General features: G+C 37.5%; 1 protein-coding gene across 2 annotated transcripts in view; it reads right to left on the minus strand.

The window, feature by feature from the left end:
* ZNF704 (zinc finger protein 704) overlaps window positions 1–18768 on the minus strand; it is a 105353-nt gene that overhangs the window by 64776 nt on the left and 21809 nt on the right. For both annotated transcript variants that reach the window (XM_085572284.1, XM_021550571.3), the window contains exon 2: window positions 15178–15425. In XM_085572284.1, coding sequence (XP_085428410.1) covers window positions 15178–15425 — 248 coding nt within the window. The remainder of the gene's footprint in view (window positions 1–15177; window positions 15426–18768) is intronic.

Raw genomic sequence — 18768 nt, forward strand, 5'->3', positions numbered from 1 at the left:
CACCACAAAATGCCTGGGACAACTACAAGTTTGGATGTTCAGCTGCTTTAAAACCACACTACATAATTTGTGTTAAACACCCAAAGATAAAAGGTTTTAAATAAATAAATGACATTTTCAGAATACATGCTTTTGACCATCAATTTGAATCCAAATACAAGAAAATAAAAAGTAATTTAACATGTAAGAGAAACCAAGGACTTTTCCAAGGTCATTTGGCATAAAGGCAAGAATGACACAGATTTTTTTAATAAGAATGTAAGACCTTATATGGAGTAGAAGGTATTTTGCTTTGTGTTTAGATCAGAGGTTTTCCCCTATTTTTCAAGTCAACTTTGAGGCAGAATTTTGAACAATGGACTTTAAAAATGAAGGGTAAATGGGGCATAAAATTCAGAAAGAGAGGCTGGCTGTTGGGAGGAGGACAAGAGCAGGGCTGGCTGTCAGAAGTCTCCACTTTTAAGCCCCTGCCTTGCTGGGCAGACACTCCCTCCTGCTGTATTGCTTCTTAAACATCTTTAAAGTGGCTTTGTTTAGTGTTCACAGTTTAGAGCATGTTAGTGTCTGCACAGCACTGAATCATAAAAATACTGTACAAAGAGCTATTGTTTTTACTATCAGCACAGTTGCTATCCTATACAGACTGAAGCAGACCTTTTTCCCTAAAACAGTCATTTCTCTATGCATGTCTGAAGTTCAGTTAAAAAGCAAAAAATCATCTCTCCTAAATTACACAGCACATGAATTAGCTGTGCTGCAGTACATAAGTACATAACTGCGTGCAGGTACAGACAAGGGAAAATAAATGGGAAACAATTTGCAGCAAATGTAGTTAGTAAAGCAGCCATTCTCAGAGCAATTAATTCCTGGAGGACATGAGTTTCAACTGTGTGATGCACTTGAAAATACCTGGGTAATGGTCCTTCACTTTTAACACTGGGTCATCTGCTCAACCATTCCCAGGTCTAACTACAATGCAATTCCCACAGAAGACAATCTAAGTATTTTTGGATGGGGGGAAGGGAAAATAGAAGTGACCCTCGAGACTCATCTAAATCAGGGACTTTTTGAATTCATGTTCACAAGGCTTTACGGGTATGCATATATATTGATCAGTTCTATATACACATATACATGCTTACATAAACGTATACTTCATCAACACTGCAATCTGGAGTTTGTCAAAACCTATCTAGTGCATCACTATTCAAACAAATAGTAATCAAGTTTCAAAGCTGCACAGATGGATGGTTGCCAACTTCCCTGTTCCTCCAGAGTGTAAAATAATACTTCTGTTTTATACCTGCTGTAAACAAACTGTGTTCAAAGCACTGAATCCCCAAAGCAAGCCTCCCTCACTCCAGCAGCACTCTGCTGTTGGGGGCCTACATACATTTTGGGGGACACAGAAGCAAGGAGGTGGGGGCAGAAAGCGCAGCTGAAGCATAATAAGCATTATAAAAAAATGAGACCTTTCAGTTTAAATTGCAGAGCTAGCAGTAGCAATAAGACTACTGCTTTGCAAGTGAACAACAAATATGCTTTCTCTAAACTAGGTTCTCATGTCATTCTTTGGTGGATAGAAGTGCTTTTCTTGGCTTCCAACCATACATGAACTACAGCAGATTGGGTCAGGTCCAAGCTGTGCCCATACAATGCATCAATGTGGAAAAACAAGTGCTGGATTCAGTTTTCAAAACAGGTTACTAGTATCAGCACACTAAAATGCCATCAATCTCACCTGGTTATTCTACTCACTAACCTCACACAGGTACTGAACTAGTGCTGGAGCTCCTCTAATCCTCTCTACCACTATTTTACCTTTGTGTTAAAACAGGAGAAAAGAGGCAGAGGGGGAAAAAAGAATAATGAAACCACAGAAAATACAGAGGCTTAAAAGGCATGACCAACAAAATTCCTTGTGAACAACCACAGGCATCTTTGGTTCCTGTTTGTGCTCAAGGGTTTCTGCCACTGTGTGTCTGTGCTGGTTGGTGTCAGTCTCGTCCCCATCCCAAATCTGAACCCCAGCTTCCCAGAGGGTGCTCCAGAGGGTACTTCAATCCCTTGCCTTTGGCAAAAGACCAAAGCCTGAACGTCTATGACACCATGAAATGGGATGATCACTCATGGGATGCTCATTTTCAAGTTTATTCATGCAATCTATATTAAATAGCAATTGGATATATGGTGTCAGTTCCAATATGTGAAACAATGGCAGAGAAAATAAATAAATAAAGAAGGTTATATTGTTTCCATGCCCACTGGGGCATGGGGAAGAGGCAATGCATGCAAAAATAATGAAGATTTTATCTGTTATTAGAAAAAAATTACAGCACAAAAAATATTTAAATCCTGGAACTGACTGCCCTTCCAAATGATGACCTACCAACAGGTACAGACTTTGAAGAACAGATTAACAAAACAGTTATCAAAAGGGGCAAATACAACTTATCTTGCATGATCTATATGCCCCATGGAGGGTTTTTAACCTATGGTTATTCTATTCCAATGCTATAAATTATATTATGCCAGTATCTTTCATATCTTTTAAACACATCTCTGAGGCAACAGTATTTAAGCTACCAGTGTAGTAAGTGAGCAATTATTTGTCATAGCTGATGATACAGGAAATATGGCAATATACCAGAAATAAAATATGCAGTCATGCATATCCTAAGCAATAGAGTTTGGGCATATTTTTTAAACAGAACATGGTATGATTTTAAGGTTGTTAAAATCTGTTCAAATATTCTCCATTAAAACAACATCAATTCTCTGTATCAACAAGGCAAGGCTCTGCAGCAACGACAGCATATCCATTTTGCCATCAAGATAAACTCTAGCATAAAGAGTTTACTCTATGCATATATACATGGATATGTTCCAAGGGAAATCTTTATCAATTACCACCTAGATTTCTGTAAAGTCTTTTATCAATTCCATAACCTTTCTCTGCAAGTTGAGTACTGCAGATGATAGTCACAGCTTGCTTTCACTGAAATCAACTAAGGAGGCTGCACAGCAGCAGCGTCCTTTTGCTTCAGCAGAGCAAGAGCAGCCCACTTTGTGTACACCGTGGCACTGCTCATTCCCATCTCCAGCCTGTCTTCCACTGGTAGCTGGCCTAGTGAGTTACAATGAACAACATTTCCCAATAGCCCAAAAAGGACCCAGTTTTATGTGCTGGGAGGAAGCAAGGTACCCTTAAGCCCATAAAACGTAATTTCCATAACAGATATGCAGTCACATTTGTGCAGAACTGGCAGGTTCCTGTCATTGTCTAGAGATAACTGTGTGTGTTTTGTCTCAAGTATAGTGTAAATAAACCCAACTCATTAGACTTAGCAATATATACTGACAAAACTGGTTTAGGAACAGAGGAAATTATCCATGTGTTCATAATGGTTTTCTCCAGGGTTTTGGCTGTCTATCCTTCACTTGGCTTGTGGGGCTTGCTTTGGGATTTTGTGTTTGGCATTTTTTAGTTTGTTGGTTTTTTATATTTGTTGTGTTTGTTTGTAGTTAGAAAGATAAGCTTTTTCAAAGTCAAATGTTTTCTTTAGGTTGTACTGTTTACAGAAATGGGAAACAATTTGTGCCTCACTGCTTACATAAAGAAAATAATGTGCATGTTGTTTGTGGCCTCACCACAGGAGTTACTCAGCAAATTTTAATTATCCTGTTGGTGATTTAGTGTTGTGTAAAAACATATCCTAGCATGTATACACATCTGCCCTTGCTTATTAAAATCTGTTAGTTTTGGCTAGCTCACAGACATGAAGACACTTCCCACCAACCAAAGCAGATTTTGAACTTTTGTCTGTTGTTCACTGCTCTCTCCCAAATAAAAACTGGGTATAATCATATACCAAATGTTAATTATTTCATGAAAATAGTAGCAAAAAAACTACAACTGGGTTCATGTATGTAGTTAGCCAGATTTGCTTTTTCCCAGCTACTTCCTTCTCTCTATGAGCTTGCACAGCACTCAGAAGCCTTCCTTCACAATGTGGTGAGGCAAGGGAAGGTTGCTTGGATATTTTTCCAGGCACACAAATATACAGTTAGTGCAAAATATGGGAACTTTTTAATTCCTTAATAAGGATAATACAACATTTTCCATACATGGTTTATAGAATACATCAGAAAAGCATAAGATGATTTGAAATTTATCTTTTGTAGTGGAAGAAAATTTTTTTTCATCACTGGAACTGAAGGGAATGCTTTAGAAGAGTGACCATGAAAAATGTCAAGTATTTCAAAGAAGGTGAGGTTTGCAGAGTCAGTGGTGATCTTAAGGGATTGCTAGAGAAGAGGCATACCCACAGATGGAACCTGGGCAGAGCAAGTGGGAGGAGGAGAATGAATACACAGCAAAAGGTGGGAGGCTACAGAGCACAGTGAGCCACATCTTACAAAGCAAGAGGGCACTCTAGGCCAGATGCTTTCTGAACTCCCATGATATCAAGGGATGCATTTAGCTCAGACAAGCTTTAATTTCAGAAAGTAGGTAAGAAAGGCAGAAACACAGAGAATGGCTAAGTATTTGACCCCAGTATAGGAATGAACTGAAGGACAGCTTGTTCTCGATTTTGAAGTCCAACTGAAGATTTTATCTTCCATATTTCCTGTTTCTGATACATTTGTAGTAAGTAAGCAAGTCATCCTTCTAAGACCACTGAGAGGCAAGTAACAAGGGTCAACAGTACTTTAAAGGGTACTAATGACACTGAAGTACTGTGATGAACTGCAGCCCTGTTATAAGGGCTGTATTTTACTGGGTGTATATACTAAAAACTACCTAGGAGCCAGAGTCTCCTCAGCTGTACCCAGGCAGCCCCTCCATCTTGGGGGGGCTGAAATGAGGTGAACTCATTTCCCTGGTGAAATGAGGCCAACAGCTCCAAATGCTCTGGAGGCTAAGCTACAACCATGACTGAGGGGCAGCAGCTGCTGAGACCTCAATCCTTGTCCCGTAGAAGGAATCCACAGACAGATGGGGAGCACTGCTAGGTGGGACATTTACTGAGTTGTCATGGTTTCTTTCACAGCAACTGTATTTTTCCCTGGCTCTCAAATCCAACTCCTCACTGCAGAAATGTTGTCTCCCATATTCCTCTGCTATAATAATGACAGGCAAACTCAATTAACAGTGTGAGCAGTTTGGATGTCTGCACAACAGGTTGCCAAAAAAAAATCCAAAGGGGGAAAAAAAACCCAACCAAAGATAACTAAGAACATTTGTTGCATAATGTAATTCAAAGCTTCTATCTGTAGGACCAATAAAAGACATGTTTATTGTGTCTTAAATCAAGATGTGAAAGCTTGGTTTTGAACTGCTTTAATGTTAATGATTTATTATACATGCAATACATATCTAGTTTGGTAAGACCCATACTACACATTCAACACAGATTTTCTCTTCAAGCTTTTTACTGAGATCAGAACATAATAAAATGACACAATTGTGCATTCCCCTGCTATTCAGAGATTAGCATGAGAGTAGTGTATCTTCCTTTGTAATACCCTGGATTTCTGTCAACGTTATCATCAAATATACACCACAAAATACAGTAAGTGTAACCACAAGCCTTTTTATGGGACATATTTTAAAGGGCTTTCAGCATTGATTAGATATTTACTACTGCTGTTATTATTCCTGTGATCTAAAAGTACTCTAGATAGGTACTTGAAGTAGAAACATTAATTTAAAAAGATTAAATATCAGGAAGACATTTCTCTGGATACTAGAGATGAGCACACAAGTATATCACCAAACAAATGCTTACCCCCAATTAAAAAAAAAAATGTGTGTGTGTATACACATCCATAAACGTATTATTTAATAGCTACTCTGCACTTACTGTGACTACTCATCTGTAATCTTGGAGCCAAGGGCCCATGAAAACAACTACCATTATATAAGATAAATTAAGCAACACTAAAAAGCAAGAGATAACGCAAATATTCCCCATACTAATAGCCTTTCTATTAGAGAGAAAATAACAAATCATTTAATCCAGGAGGGCACTGACAACAGTCTGTGACTTCAGCATGCAGTTATGAGGAGTTAAGCTAGGAAAGAGCAGCCAAAACATTCTCTAAAGTGTCAGCACAGGCTTATAAGGAAGTGACATCAAACCTTTTTTCACAGACACTTTTCATTACAAAGAAATTTCAAAATAAGCCCAGCATACCCTATTCATCATCTTCTCCCTCCTCATCCAGCCAAGTGAGGAATCTCCTCACACCAAGCCATCAGGTAACAGCACAGTATGTGGCACTGTGTGTGTGTATAAGAAAGTACTAAGTGCCTTTTTTAACACCTTATATCACTGCCTGCCTTCAAGGGAGGAACCAATTGGACATACACAACGAAAACAAAAGGCATGGTCCAAATTAACATACACAGCAGGGAGTGTAAGCTTGGGAACACAGGATGGGATGAAAAATGTCCTTCACATACAAGATTAAGACTACAAAGTATTTAACAGAGGTTTTCCTGGGGAAAGCATTACCTAAACACATGCTCTACACTGCATTATAAAGCTGATGATAATGACAGTACATCTGCTACTCAGGAAATATCACCCTCTGTTCTTCCTCAAACAAACAGCCATGGCATTAAGTTTTGGGTAACAAACCAAATCAAATTAGGAGCAGCAGTTACAACAACTTATAATATAAGAATAATTTACTAAAAGCATCAATTGGCTGTTGACTCCATTTACCATCTGGAATATTGCCATTACTATAAAAAAATGCATATGTCAACAGAGCAGCAGCCTCAGTTCAGTATGCTGGTGTTGATACTGCAGAGGACAACTATTTCCATAGGATAACACAGCTCAGTTGTCCAGCCATAAGTGGACTTCTGGTAGGCCCCCTGGAAAGAAGGAAGGACAACACTCAGATACCTAGAATTTAGTATAATGTATAATTAAGGAAACTCTGCTACTGTATTTTGGCAATTTTATTCTATATTTTTCCCCTCAGTTTCCCAAGGAGGCTATCACATAGGCATCCACTAAGAGAAAATGTTTTATCCCAAAATGAGAACAAACAAATGTTTCTAAACATTGGTTTTATGCATTGGTTTTATGCAGAGTGTAAAAAAAAATTGCTTGGGAATGTGAAATAATTTTAGCAAGATTTCTAACCTAATTTCATTGTACTCATTTGATGGAAGAGCAAAGAAGCAAAGTACTTTGGGATGAACCTTCTCTGCTGGGATAACTAGTAGTATAGCAGTTCATATTCTAAGCAGTTTCCCCCAGTCCTCTGAAGATGCTACTACCTCTGTTCTTATCACTGGGTACCAAGCATAGATGGGCTGAGGTCACAGTATCAGATCACTTGCAGGAATTCTTATGGCAGAATTTCAAATAGAGACCCATGCAAAATTGCAAAGCTGTTTTTGTATTGATCTTGACTATCATACTTGAAGAACGGAAACTATTTTTTATTGTTGGCTTAAGAAATCTGTGATCAGGTTAAAATTTTGCAAGCTTCCAAAGAGCAGCTATTTATCCAGGTATGGAGCTAGGCTTTCCACACATAGTACAGGTGTGGTGCAATACCATGTTACTGAGTGTTGCTTCAGTAACAAGATCAGACTGCGTCTTTTTTGAAAGACTAACGGCAGATCAAAACTCGTAGAGGCTTTATACAGACCTTGTGTATTTAGCATCACTTCTGTTTCACCATGTTCTCAAAATGATTGGGGATTTGAGAAGAAAGAGTTATAGACTATATTATGATGCAGATTAGCAAAACCACAAGAAGATGGGGTTCTGCTTCAAATAAAAACAGGCCTTTAGAAAAAACTAATTTACATACGTATCTGATTTTAGATACTGATATTTTTAAATGACTAAGTGCTCCCTTCTTTGACAACACCCTTATTGTCACAAAACCTGAAGTCGTAATAGGCAAAACAGGTATCTGATGCATATAAATAATAATATAAATATTTCTTATAGTTATTAATAAAAGATCTTAAAATAGCCTTTCTTGATACAAACCACTTATACAGGTAACACACCACATATAAGAGTCATAGGAGTTTCACTGTAGTGTATTTGTCTTAGAGATATAAACAAAATATTTATAACTCCTCATACACACAATGCAAGCATAATACTATAAATGGAGAATAACACTTTCTATCTCCTTTTTTCAAAAGATGTAAAATGGATGTTTTTATGCATATGATGCTAATTGAGTTAAGACAAAAACTTCAAAATATATTTTACAAATAACTATGACTCTCAGAATGAGAGGCTTTGTGTATTTGATGACCTCAATGATACAACATCAAATACCACTTAAGAAACTAGAATATTTTAATTTTACAGCATTTAAATAAAATTATAGCTATGAACATAGCTATGATGTGTGTAATCTGCGTAACCATATATACAGTAGCCCGTTCTTGCACGTTTTTCACAGATACACAAGTTATAAACCATGTACTCATTGACTTTTTTCTTTTTCTCAGCACAGATGGCATTTCAAGAGGAATTTTTTTGTGCCACAGCTAACACAAGCCACAAAGAAATTACTCTTATTGAATATTGCCTGCTGTTGAGGAATGTTTTGAAATTACACTCCATTTTTTAAGGGAACTGAAGAGCTGAGAACAAGCCGTGCATTCACATCAATGGCTAACACAGAGAGCAGCAGTGCTGACTGAATGCAGCTCTTCATGAACCAGCGCCTAACAGTCGCTGCAGATTAGGGACACATTTTTCCTCTGTGCCACTTTTGAGGAATTCATTGAAATTTGCTTCGTAATGAGATCACTGTCTGTTGGCAACTGCCATCACACAGATAAAATTACCTAGCCTTTGGTACTGGCTACCAGCATAAGAAGATTTTTAAGAGATGTAGGTATACTTCAACAAATGAAGACAGATCTTCAAAGCAGTGCTTTGAATACAGGATTTCCTAGAGAAATGGGAAAGTTACTTATACACATACATATATATATATATATATATATATATATATATATATATACACATGCACAAGCAAAGCCTTCATCTGAAAATAATAGTTAACTTAAAATAATACTGACTCCAAGTCAGGCTGTAGAACAACTTCACTTTACCACACTTAATTGTACCATCAAATTTTCACACATTATATTTTTCACTGGGTAGCAAGTGAATGGAAAAAAATGGAAACTAACACTGGCTAAAAATCTAGATGGCCAAAGTCATCAGTTGGTGTTAAAGTTCCCTCTTCTAACATTAATAAAATGGAAATCTGGGAACAATGAACTCAGAAATGATGACCAAGTGATAGAAAAGGTCCCACCAAAGAGAGAGTCACTCTTCCAAGAGAAGTAAGCTTCAGCTGTATCCTTATTAGGTCTATCCCTGTTAAATCACATCCTGCTCTCACTGAATCAATTATGGTAAGCCAGGCTCAAAACCCACAATCACACATAGTTGCCATTATGGCCTTTTGTGTGAGAATCATTATCAAATATGAAACATTACAAGTAAGGAACATGCAAGAGCATGTTTCTTTATTCAGGAGATTAATATTCCTTCTGCTTTAAACATTACTGGAAAAAAGACCTCAAGAGAAATGTTAACTAATCCAAGATCTGTGCTTTAACTAGAAAATTATGCTGGCAAAATCCTGCTGGATAGGCCATCCAGTACATCCAAGACAAGTGATGAAAATAAATTGAACTGGCCCTGAAGATGGCCTTCCAGATATGCAAGGTGACTTCTGGAACTGTGGTTTGGCTCTGTCAAACTATGTGCTTAGTTTTTATTAGCAGTTTAATCTACCATTTTCAAAGAAGTTTCTGCTGCCCTGCTTTTGCATAATGCAGGCAAATGAAAGGCATCCAGAGCTCAAAAGACATCTACAGTCCTTCTAGAATGCAAAGGAAATGTAGCACCAGAAAACAGCATCAAGAAATACATAGGTTTATATTTCAAAATATGCTCACAGACCCTTCCTCTGATTGCTCTTTGGATAAGACTTTTTTCTGTCATCAGTTTGATCCTAGAAGGCACCACACCATTTTGTAGCAGACCATGACTAGCAGTTTACTACCATCAATATTAAATATAATCAAGTTTTACTGACTGGTTGGGTAAAATTCAATCAAGCTGCACACATATTTAACTAAACAATTGTAGTAAACAAAGCAACAATTACTACTTCAATAATTCACTGGTGTATATGTTTGGAGAAGCTGCTTTTAAATGCATGGTATTGCCAACTATCAGATTTTTTTACAGAAGCTCTGAAATACGGGAATGACGTGGGGAATAGTTTTAGTTATAAAAACAACTGTTATCAAAGTTTCTAAGTAGCATAGAAATTTAGAGGGCTCGAAAGCTCACAGTAGCTCCGAAGCACAGCCTGATTTCTTGGCCTTTTGTTTTCACTCAATTAAGCTGAAAATCCTCAGCAGCCAACAAATAGTTGATACCCTCTGAGGCTGCCCCATCAATCCCCTCAACAAAAATTGTGAGATATACAGGAAAGAAACTCCCCCAAGAAAACTGAGGACTAGTTCAAAACAGATGAAGAAAAATAATAGAAGACAATCTCTGAATAAACACCACCTCTAGATAAACAGAAAAGCACAATTTGATCAGCAGGTTCTTCCCTCTACAAGCAGATTGGGAAGTCCTTCCGGTGAGGTTATCATAGTTAAGCAGATACTGCTTTTGATCTTTAAGTCAGGCTCCTGGAGAGTTTTGGCTATGAAAATATGCAAATGTTTCCATGGAATGCATGGTGCATAATCAATCATGCCCAGCAGGCCTTAGAGATCAACAACACTCTCTAATCAGAAGGCTGCCCAGAGCTATGTTCCTGGAGAGGCCAGGCAAGAAAATAATTTCTGCATGAAAATACATCACCATCTGTACTATTTCTTTATAATGATGGTCAGGAAACATGGCTGAAATTCATTTTGCCCCAGCTTTCTGTAGCTATTCTACAAAGACCTAAAGAGACAATGCTGGAGAGAATTCCTAGAGATATTTAATTACTTTATTTCAATTATTTAATATATTTTTCCATTAAATTATAAACTAATTAGTAGATAAAATATAGGTACAGGAATAAAAATTAATTTCACAGTAATAGAACAGCTTTTTTAATATAAAAGCATCAGAAGATAGCAAAATCCAATATATTATTGTCATGGTAAATGTCACTGCTTAACAGCAGTGAAACCTAAGTGCACAGCAGCTAGGGTTTATTGCACAATAACTATTTTAACACTATAAGGAAGTGTTTAAGCAGCTGATGTTTAGCAGTGGCTTGTCCTTTAGCAGCATAAACTATGTAGAAAAAGATAGGCAGTTAGAAAATTTATCTTTTGTTCTTTTCTTCAGAGATAACAGAGTACAGGAGGGCTGGGGAAAAGGAGGATGATGCATCAAGAGGATAATACAAATTTCACAATATTTTGAGGTCATCTAGCAGAAGACTAACAAAAGAAAATATGCTGATTTATTCAAATCAACCTACCTATCAGAGGGGTAGAAGTGATGCATGCCTGGTGCCTTTCAGAACGCCTGAAAGGACCTCCTCGGACACTACTGCATTAAAGTTCTGAAGGGATTCCAGCTACCATTGGTCAAAACACTTCAGTCTAAAAAGGCCTTTAACATCACCATCATTTTCAGACATTTATTCTCACATTTTACTCAAAGAAAAGAAACTTCATCCACTGCTCTCCAACACCCACCCTTCTTCCAAAAGGTAGAAGCCATTCCCTATGTATGTGGCCTGCACTGGGTCTCTCCTCACATCCTCACACCCACTGTATCAGCAGTCCAGGTTCTTTCATGTCTTTATTATTGACATGCTTTGGAACTATCCTTTCGTAAGTATCTGAAGAAAATACAAATGAGCAAGAAGGTCCTGTTAACTTCCACACCTCTGTCTACTGGGAACATCACCTCTGATTACATTTGACCTCTACAGACATAGATGTCTGAAATACTGGCAAACCTGGGCTTGCTTCTGCCCACCAGACAAGGGGATTAGTCCCACAGTGATACCACTCTCTTTTTACAAAATGGCCTTTCACTACTCAGATCCGTGTATCTGGCTGTGTTTGATTGCTGCTGCTTGAACTGGAGATCAACTGAAAGTGTATTTTCCTCTCTTCTACAGATAACATCTCAATTCTCAGAGATAACTGCAGTTCAAAGCCAGACCACTTTTTCCAATACTGCAGTTCTTTATGCATCAAACTGACAATAAATTCAATATTCAAAGGAAGAAATAAAGAATTCAAATTTCCTCATTATATCAAATAATTCATTTGCTCCAGCTGAACAGTTTCATTTATGCTTATCTGCATTTCATTAGAAGGAACACAATTTAGCTCAGATAATTTTTGTTCAAAATGACCAGCTGAAGAAATCTGAAAAGGGAAAGAATTAATGTTGTTAACTGTCATTTAATTTCTTGCATTCCAAAAATAAAAATCAGTATGAAAAAGTCATGATCTCTTCCTGTCTTAATCCAAAAGACACTTCTAGTACAGGACATAACATAGGGAGAAATGTCTGTAGTATTTTTCACAAGATTAAATAAAAATGTAAACAATGAACTTAAAAATTCTGCATCCAATGAAATATTTATTTTACTATAATTTCCATGCATCTGACTACCAGGCATACAGAACACTAGGACTCAGTTAAGATATTTTAACATTTCTAAAATTTCAGAGTCCATAAGCAATAATGAAAGCCCTGAAGCTGAATGCCTCCAAGAAATATTATTCTGGTGTTTTGCTGAACTGTTAGTTATTTTAGATACAGTGCCTCACAAAGATTTCCATTCTTATTCTATGAGATCCTTAAAACAACTAAGAAGGGATGGCCTTTGTTTCATTTTGTGGAAAAAGTGAAGTAAATTTACCCACCTCTTAATATCTCTTTTGCAAACACTTTTTCAGAGCTCCTTTGGACATACTCATATGCCCCTGGCTAATAACGAATCCAAAGCTTTGATTTCAAAATATTTTAAATATTGTAATGACTCAAAATCACTTAAATATTGTAATGGGTTTAGTTGGATACTGCAAAATGTAATGTTATCTTTCACTTCAGCATCTGAAGTGAAATGGGTTCCACTCAGTTCCACTAAGGTTTCAAAACAAAATAAATAACAAGCTTCACTTTCACTTATTACTATATATACTCTCTTTACAAAATAAAAAAATTGGAGTTTATTTGTAAAGAGGGTATATGTAGCAATAAGAAATTAAGACCATATTAAATCCCTTATTTGTCCCACATAATTGCAAACAGTATCTGATTTATTCAAGACAACCTTCCACAGCTGGGTATAACAAATCTGCAAAGGCAGGTGAATTTTCTCATCAGAAGAGAGGACAGTCGACCCAACGAGTCCTGCCAGGAGGCAAAGGAATGAGGAATTCACCTCTGAGGAACATGCAGCTCTCTCAGCACAGTCCAAGACAGAAGCTGGAAAGGGGCCTAGAAAGAGGCAAGAAATGCATGGAGTCTTGGAGAACATGACTTAGAGATGAAACTGTGCTGCCTAGGAGGAGAGGCTGGGTTCATTACAACATTCAATTATAACAGCAAATATTTTGTAAGGTCTCCAAGCAAAGGTTTTAGTGTTCTTCCCGTCAGCTGCAGACAAATGGCCTAATAATTCACCTCGGCTTCAAAGTAAAACTTGAATTTGACTGGAAATATGTATCAAGAATGACCAAAATATTTATTACGCTACTGAACATAAATTCCAGGTTTCTTTCCTGATCCATTCTTTAATTCTGCTAATGCTGGAGCTCAACCTGCATGTCTGAAAACACACAACGACATAACACAGTAATTTTTATGCTCCTAATAAAATACATGTAGATGGAAAAAACAACTTTAGATGACACCTTTGTAAATGAACTTATTTCCTATCATCTTAAGCATCCTGTTCTCACAACTAGTGTCATAATTAGCCTTAAGAAGGCAATAAAGATGTTTATTCATCCTCTTTTCCAGCTCATTGGGGAAAAAATATCCATCCCTCCAAGGAAGGAGGATCCTGAAGCTATAGAAAATGGGGGCTTGACTACTTCTTCAAGTAGATTATCTGCATGAAGTCACACAAAAATGCACTTAAACCCTGTACCTTAGCAGCCTGAGTTGTTAAATGGAAGTGCTAACATATGGTTTGAGCAGAAGGTTAGACTAGGTGACTTCCTGAGTTCCCTCCTGACCTATATGTTCTTGTGATCCTATTTGCTTTGAGACACACAGGATGAATGAGAAGGGCACTCAGACATTACAAGGTTGATTACTAGTGAAAATCTCATATAAGTATCCTAACATTTCAAGGTTATTATATATAGCTTTTTACTACATATATATGGGGGTAAAATCCTGTAAAAATGCTCATGGACTCAGTGCAAATGACATCTATGACAGCCAGAGAAAAACATCAAGTCATCTTGTTCTGGATGATATAGTAGAACCTGCTGGTAATGTTGGTTTTCAGAAAGCCAGCAAACTGAAAAACTAAACATCTGTTTTGACTACAATTTTTTTTAAGTAGTATCATAAACTTGAAAGGCCTTTTACTGAATTATGTGCAAGTAAATTTACCAGGCAGATTAAGCAGAAATATTTACAGACAGACTGATGCTAACATGAACAAGAAAAAAAAAAAGCACTTGTTATCTTGCAACACAGAATACCCAATGAGTATAAAGTGTCTACAAGTATGACAGTAAAAAATTTGAAAAATAAATTGCTAGCAGGTAAAATGATTCTGTGACTAATTTAGAAGATTACTTCTCAGGCTGAAGCTGAGTCAACAATCTCTTCCTCTTAAGACACATCCTCTTCTCCAAGTACCTCAGCTGCAGCACATTTTAAAAGCAAAAACAATGCAAAAGCAATAGCAAGCCCTACTGTGCAGATGCTCTCATTTTCTGCTACTACTGTTTTAATTTCCTAGCAGATCCCTGAAATAGGAAGGTTGTGATTGACTTCAGACTGCCTGGGCACAAACTCTAGTCTTAGCAGTTCATAGTGCTGTTTACCAAACTTGCATCTAATGTCCATTTAAAATCTAATGTCCCATTAAAAAAAGTGGCAGGGAAGAAAAAGAAATAAAGCTTAAAACAAAACACAACCAAAAAATCAAACTCACCTTGCTGGAGGCACATCAATATTTGAAGAAACAACCTTGCGCTTCTGTTCCAGAAGACAAACAGAACGAGTGTTTTCTTTTTCATACTCATGAGCTCTGTTAAGTTTTTTGGTCTCTGCTGTTTTTAAATCTTCCTCCTTTGTGGTGAACAGGAGAAACTGTTGGTCTGGCAGTTTTCGACTGATGTCACTTTTTACATCCTCCTGTTGAAATGCATGGAAGGTCATTTCACGCTTGATGTTAGCTGCCTGAAAAATTGAAAGCAATTATTAAATTTTCCTTTAATTCACCTAAAATGGGAAACAACCCACTACACACAGGCATTTGCTTCTAATTAATTATTTGAATTAGTGAATACCATTTCTTTGTCCTTCATAAATTCTGAAACTGCCATTAATTTCTCGAAGATGTTAAAGACCAGCCAGGAAAATAAGCAATTTTTGTCCATTTGATAAAGCTATCAACCTCTTTATGTTAATTCAAAAAGGTATTTGAATTAGAATGTCAGAAACCAGATTATAAACAACATATCTTTAATGCACACACATCTGTGCCGCACAGCTATGCAAAAGAAATCCTAGCTGCCTTCCTCCTAAATTTTCAGGGAAAAAATTCAGAATTTTTCCAGATTAAACATAACCAAAAAACTAAAGCACTTCCTTACAGCCACATGCTGGATTCTTTAAAAGCTGTATTTGTAAATGACGTTTTTTTCAGGAGCATAAAAATAATTTGCTATGATCCAACTCAACTGCCAGAAGGCAAAGGGGAGCAAGTGATGGCAGCAGGATCTCTGTGAGGAGACCATCCAGCAGTAGTGAGCAGGGACACACACCCAGGAGCAACTCCAGGTTGTCTCTGCCAGCACTTCCCATATCTTCTGGTCTGCCTCTTCTCACAAGCAAAGACTTCCCAAGCAAACAGGTGTCTTAACAAAGACACTGCCACTCTGGAATACAATGTGCTGATGTTTATTAAGCAAACTATTGCAAGGTTGGAGGGAAGACCCCAAACACTCATCAGAACCAAGCCACTCCACCTTCACAGCAAGCAAAACAAAGCACAGGACCTAGATTTTCTTGTGAAATCCATTCCCTGGGCAGCTACACTTCCCTGGGCAGCTACAGTTTCACAGGGGCAGACCTACTTGTGAGGTGACCCATCCAACAACCCAAACCGCCAAGTAAAGTAACAGCCCAACAAAGTGGCAGCTTCTCCTGCCTTGAGCACAGGTACTTCCACATCACATGCACTTGCTCAGAGAAATCCAGCTGCCTTCTTGAGCTGGCAAACTGGATTTTAAAATACTTGTAAATTATTGCTGATCTGACATTGGAGATATCCAAGCTGTATTGTCCCCAGATAGTAACAGCACCAATAAACTGAAATTCCTATGTCAACTCTTCCAACTTATTCCTCCTTTTCATAATCCAAAAAATTAATTGATATATTTATTATATATAAATATATTATACATAGATATATTTATGTAGTAAAATATATTCCTCTCTCCACAGATCTCTGTTTGTAGATGTCAAACTTTGGCAGTTACGAAAATGGTGCAAGCAATTTTAAGTTCACAGGAAATATACTTGCCACAGTAATTTTGCTGTATTCTGTAAAGTGTATCACATCATTAATGCATATTTAGGACTGATGATTTAATTGTTTCTAGTGCTTCCACTGAGGGGCTTTTAGCAGTTGCTTCAAGAACAAAACAAGAGTTACTATTCTATGAACGTAAACAGTAGAAAGAATTAGACACTTTACACTTCTTCACACACAAACAGATGACACATTACCAAGAAAATCTGCCTGGAAGACAAAACAGTCAGCATGTGATCATACAGAATTAGGAGAAGACATATAAACAACACAAATTGAATTCTGATTTAATGATTTTTTTAAAAAAAAACTTCTTAGATTTACAATTAGCCTTTTTTTGAGTGCCTGAGAATCATTGAAATGCTGTTACCTTCAATTTTCATTAAAACTGACTTATAAGTAATGCACTGAAGTAACAAAAAAGCCTGAAAATACCCAAGCTCCAATATCCAGCCCCTAGAAATTATGTAACATCAAATAAGGGTTTACGATAAGATTTGATTTCCATCCCTTCCACTGCTGCATGGTCTTCCCTTGCATGACCACACCTCCCTTCCTCCCTGCCCAGGATTTCCAGCTCAGCCGCTGCAGAGGAGGGCTCTGTGCAGGGCAGGAGCAGCTGCACACGCTCTGCTGGCAGGGGTGCTGATGTGCACAAGTACTGGGCAGCACCAGCAGCTGCCTCCTTACCCTCTACAACCTTTAGTGTGGAAAATGCTGAGAGCACAGGAGAGGGACATCCTCCCTCATTCCCTACTCTCCAATGCCAGACTGAACTCAGTTTTCATCATTAAGGTTTTAAATAATCTTTTAATGGACTAAGTGCATGTCTGTACCAAAGGAAAAACGGTATCTTTGTCTTCTATTTATGAAATTGTAGGATTTTACTCAGTTTCAGCAAATGTAATGTGCCATACATTGCTGAGTTTTCTTTACAGACCTATGTAGTGACAACAGAAGGTTGCAAGCTCAGACTACAGCTGTAATATAAAGCCAAAACCAAAAATAGCAGAATACTTTTACTGTGATACCAGATAATCTATTCTTACACATCAAATTTATCCACATCCAGTTCAAACACAGTTCATATGTCAATATGCCAATTAATTGTCAGCCCCATGCATGCAAATGGAAGTGAGGAAAGACAAAAATCATAGAGCAAACACTCAGGTTACAGAAGCAGCTCAGGTTCTTCAGCCAATGGCCAGAAAAAGCAGAAGCCCAAATCCAACGCTTAGACTAATTCTCTTCCTCATCTTCAGTTTTCAACAGATGCTTGGAAATACTAACTTCTTTCTAAACTTTCCCTTGAGAGTGACTACATGTAAAGAATCTTTTCTGCTTTAGAAGCAGGTGATCATGAGAGAAAGTCAAGAGTTTTCCTTGGTGGGCTTTCTCCAGTAGCTTTCTCCTACTCCACATGGAGTTTTTCCATTTTAATTCGTCCACGTCTCTGGAAGCCATTTCCCTTTAAGACATCTGCCCTGTCTGGAAGTAGATGGTGTCTTTTGCTGGAAATCCAGCCACCTACACAAGCAGCCATTGATGTGAGGAGTGCTCAGGACCATAGTCATTTGAACTATCAGGTTCCTCACTTCCTGGCAAACATTGATTAATGACCAGGATGCCTCTGATTTCAAGCTCTGCTTCACTAGCACTCATAGTTCAGAGATAACAAAGAAAATTTCCAGTATATCTTTCCAGATAGTTAACTGCTCTGCCATATATTGTCAGTAACTTTATTTTTTTTTTCATATATCCTTAATATTCTTTTATCTACTTGAGTCTTGTGGTGGTCCTTCAAGTCCAGAATGTTTCAGCACAAATTCTGTGGAAGATCTAGTCCAACCTGTATAGTCCTGTCTAACAGACAGATAGAATGGAAGACTTTGACACCATTTTATTTTGATGTACTTCCTATACTTCACATTTCTCCATCCTTTGCTGTTCTCAAATGGTTCAGCTTTTCTTGTCCTTCAAATTTGC

The sequence above is a fragment of the Lonchura striata genome, chromosome 2 (assembly GCF_050655825.1).
Source record: "Lonchura striata isolate lonStrDom1 chromosome 2, ASM5065582v1, whole genome shotgun sequence".
In the NCBI taxonomy this organism is placed as follows: Eukaryota; Metazoa; Chordata; class Aves; order Passeriformes; family Estrildidae; genus Lonchura; species Lonchura striata.